This window comes from Delphinapterus leucas, chromosome 7 (genome assembly GCF_059928025.1).
Source record: "Delphinapterus leucas isolate spDelLeu-1000000601 "Yukka" chromosome 7, BTC_Dleu_Yukka2, whole genome shotgun sequence".
Taxonomy (NCBI): Eukaryota; Metazoa; Chordata; class Mammalia; order Artiodactyla; family Monodontidae; genus Delphinapterus; species Delphinapterus leucas.
Genome location: NC_143135.1, coordinates 86,394,648 through 86,397,696, shown reverse-complemented (window position 1 = coordinate 86,397,696; position 3,049 = coordinate 86,394,648). Strand labels below are relative to the sequence as shown.

The 3,049-nt window shown below is 54.9% G+C and overlaps 1 protein-coding gene across 1 annotated transcript; it reads right to left on the bottom strand.

The window, feature by feature from the left end:
• Positions 1-1,110: 1,110 nt before the first annotated feature.
• On the bottom strand, positions 1,111-1,920 carry C7H11orf87 (chromosome 7 C11orf87 homolog). Its single transcript, XM_089915518.1, has one exon. The coding sequence runs from the start codon at positions 1,783-1,785 to the stop codon at positions 1,198-1,200; it is 588 nt and encodes a 195-aa protein (XP_089771644.1). The 5' UTR covers positions 1,786-1,920; the 3' UTR covers positions 1,111-1,197.
• Positions 1,921-3,049: the final 1,129 nt, after the last annotated feature.

Here is a 3,049-nt window from a genome sequence, read left to right as displayed (position 1 = left end):
AAATTAAACTGAAACATTCTGGTTGGTTAGATACTGCACTTTCAGTACTGCACATCACCTAATTTATTTTATTTTATTTTATTACAAAAGAAGGTAACTTATGCAATGTTTAATAAGAAGAAAACCAAGAGTACACGCAAACCCGATTGTAGAAAAAGAGGAAAGAAACCAACAAAAAGCTAGAACACTTTCCAAAACATCCCCTCCTCGACTTGCACAACCAAAGAATGTACCCAGTTCTGAGACAATTTCAGCACCAGATCTGTCTGGACAGCTCCCGGATCCTCTGTGAATCCTGAAAATGCCACAAGTCAAAGGTGTACAGATGGGGGAGCAGGGCAAGAACTAAAGCAGTAGATTCTTTCTTTTTCTTTCTTTGTTTCTTTCTTTGTTTCTTTCTTTCTTTCTTTCTTTCTTTCTTTCTTTCTTCTTAAAACTCAGTTATAGATTTTTAATGAACTTATGCTCGGCCAGCAAGGGACATTTCTAAAAGTAAATTAAAATGCCTGGTCCTGGAAAAGAGAATGGTTAACTAAAGGTGAGAAGAGGGCTGACTGGAGAGCGGTACCTGTCATAAACGTTTTTCTGGGACAGTCTCTGGCCTCTTGAGGTCCTGGTGCTTAATGTTTACGTTTTCTTTATAATATACTATTGCCTGAGTGCGGCTGAACGTGGGAATGGAGAAGGGAGGGAAGCTGAAGGAAAAGTGGGGGTGAAGGGGAAGAAAGGTAACTGAACCTTAACTTGACAGCTATGTACAACATACCAGGCCCCCTCCACTCCCTTTGTTCAGGGAGTCAACGCCTTTTACATGTTTGGTAGCTTGTGCGGTCTCTCCTCCATACTGTGGGGGCGCAGGGTGGAGAGGGAAGACGCGTCCTTCACTGACAATGAGAACTTATGTGATTTGTCATGCGCTTGGATCGTGTTATTAATATTATAATAATTACTATAAATAATAATAATAAAGTATTATTATCAGCGTTATTTCTTCTTCCGAGACTTTCCTGTCCCAATATTTACAAATACCGCACAGTGCCTCGGCGGAGGAGAAAAAGAGTAGGGGGGAGACAAATAAGGAAAGAAGGAAGAGGAAAGGGAGGCCACAGGAAAGTGGAAGAGGAAGGCCGGAGAAAAAAGAGCAAGGACGGCAAAGATGCTGGAAACGAGGAAGGGAAGAGGAGAGGGACTAGACAATCAGGACAGTACCACCGTTTGCAAAAGGCCCTCGCCAGCTGGGTCCAAACAGGAGGAGGCTGTGTGCGCTCCTTGCGGACTGGGGGCCGGTGGTGGAGGCGGAGGAGCACAGGGACGCTGGCACGGGAGGCCAGGGGAAGAAGAGGCGTTGGATGAGGCGCAGAAGGCAGCGTCCCCTCCCTGCTTCTCCAGCCGGCTTTCTTTTGCTTGGTTTGGGGCCTGGCCGCCCTCGGGTTGGGGAAGCCCCCTGCCGCCGCGGTTGCCGCTGCAGTGATCCCGCTCATATTCCTCCTGAGCCCTCTGCATCTTCCGTTTCTTCATCCTACGCTTGTGGATGTGGAAGGTGGAGAGGGACAGCACGATGAGGCAGAAGATGAGGGTAACCAAGACAATCAGCACCAGCGTGGAGGAGAACGAATGGAAGAGCTGCTGTCCCACCTGCGTGATGCACGTGCCGCCGCCGCCTCCTGTGCCCGGGCCACGGGCGCTCGCGTTGCCCGTGCCGCTGGCGTTGGGGGAAGCAAAGGTCCGGTTGAGGAGACACGGCGGCAGCGCCAGCCTCAGCTCCTTGGGCTCCCTTGCACTCATCGGCGCTGGGCTGGGAGGGGCCAGGCACACCAGACTTCCTCTTCTGGGCACACGGTTCCCACCAGCCAAGAAGAGGACGGAGCCCGCGCCACCCAAAATTACTCCCTGGTGTGGGAGGGGATGCGCTAGCGAGCGAAGGACTGAGGGAGCAACTGCGGGCAAGCAAGCCGGCCAGGGAGCGAGCGGTACCCAGGAGATCCTCTCCGGCCCCGCCTCGAACGCGTGTTCGCGCGCCCTTTTCCTTTGCCAAGGCACCAGGCTGCAAAGAGAACAGGCTTAGTTAGGATCCCAGCTGCTGCCCGGGGGAGCGCTGAGAACCGGAACGATCACCGCCACTGCAAAGCGGCCCTCTGAGCACACTGCCTCAGCTGGGCGCCGCCCGTCTTCTCCGCAGCCCGCGGACCCCAGCCCGCCCGCCCGCCCCTGGCCACGCACCAAAGCCTCCAGTTCCGCGTTCGCGCCACTTTGCTGGGAAGAGGGTCTGCGCCGACACCGCGGAGATGCCGATTACTCAGCAGATAAAGCAGCCACCCTGAGCACTCCACAACTTTCTAGTCGCAACACACACACACAGCCACGTCGGAACGCGGTCCCTGCTTCCCAGAGAGCCGACTCTCCTCTTTCCGGAGCCCTCTCAATGGATGTCTTCGCCTGGATCCTACCTTTCCCAGCACCCACCCCGGGCCGCCGAGCCGGCTCCGGGTACGCAATCCTCCCTTCCCTTCCCTCCCCCTCCAGACTCTCGCTCCCTGGACGTTGGCAGATCCCTTAGGTCCCAATCCCATGGGGGTAACCCTGGAGCCGCATCCCATTCCGCCTCTGTCCGCGGCTGAGGCTGACACGCAGGATCGCGCTCCATCCTTTCTCCATCCTTCTTCCCTGGTACCTCCCCAACCCGCCCCCCCCCCCCACAACACACACAACCAAAAAAAAAAAAAAAAAAAAAAGCTGAAGCACCTTTCTTTCTCAGCTAAAGCACATCCTTGCAAACGCCCCCTTCTCCACATCTCTCTGTGCCCCCCACTTGACAGTATCCTGCTTCTTTCTAAGGGTGCTGGAAATGAAAGGGGGAGGGTTCCCGCCTGCAAAGTTTGGGGAACAGACCTTCTCTCGGGCCTTCCCAGTCCCAGCCCGAGGGCCCTGAGGCTCTTCCCGGGGAACAGAGCCAGGGAGATCCGTAGCGCGCAGCCGAGCCCCCTTGCCGCTCTCAAGAGGCAGCTGCAAACTGTTGCACTGCGGAGCAGTGAGGCGGCGTGCAAGCCCG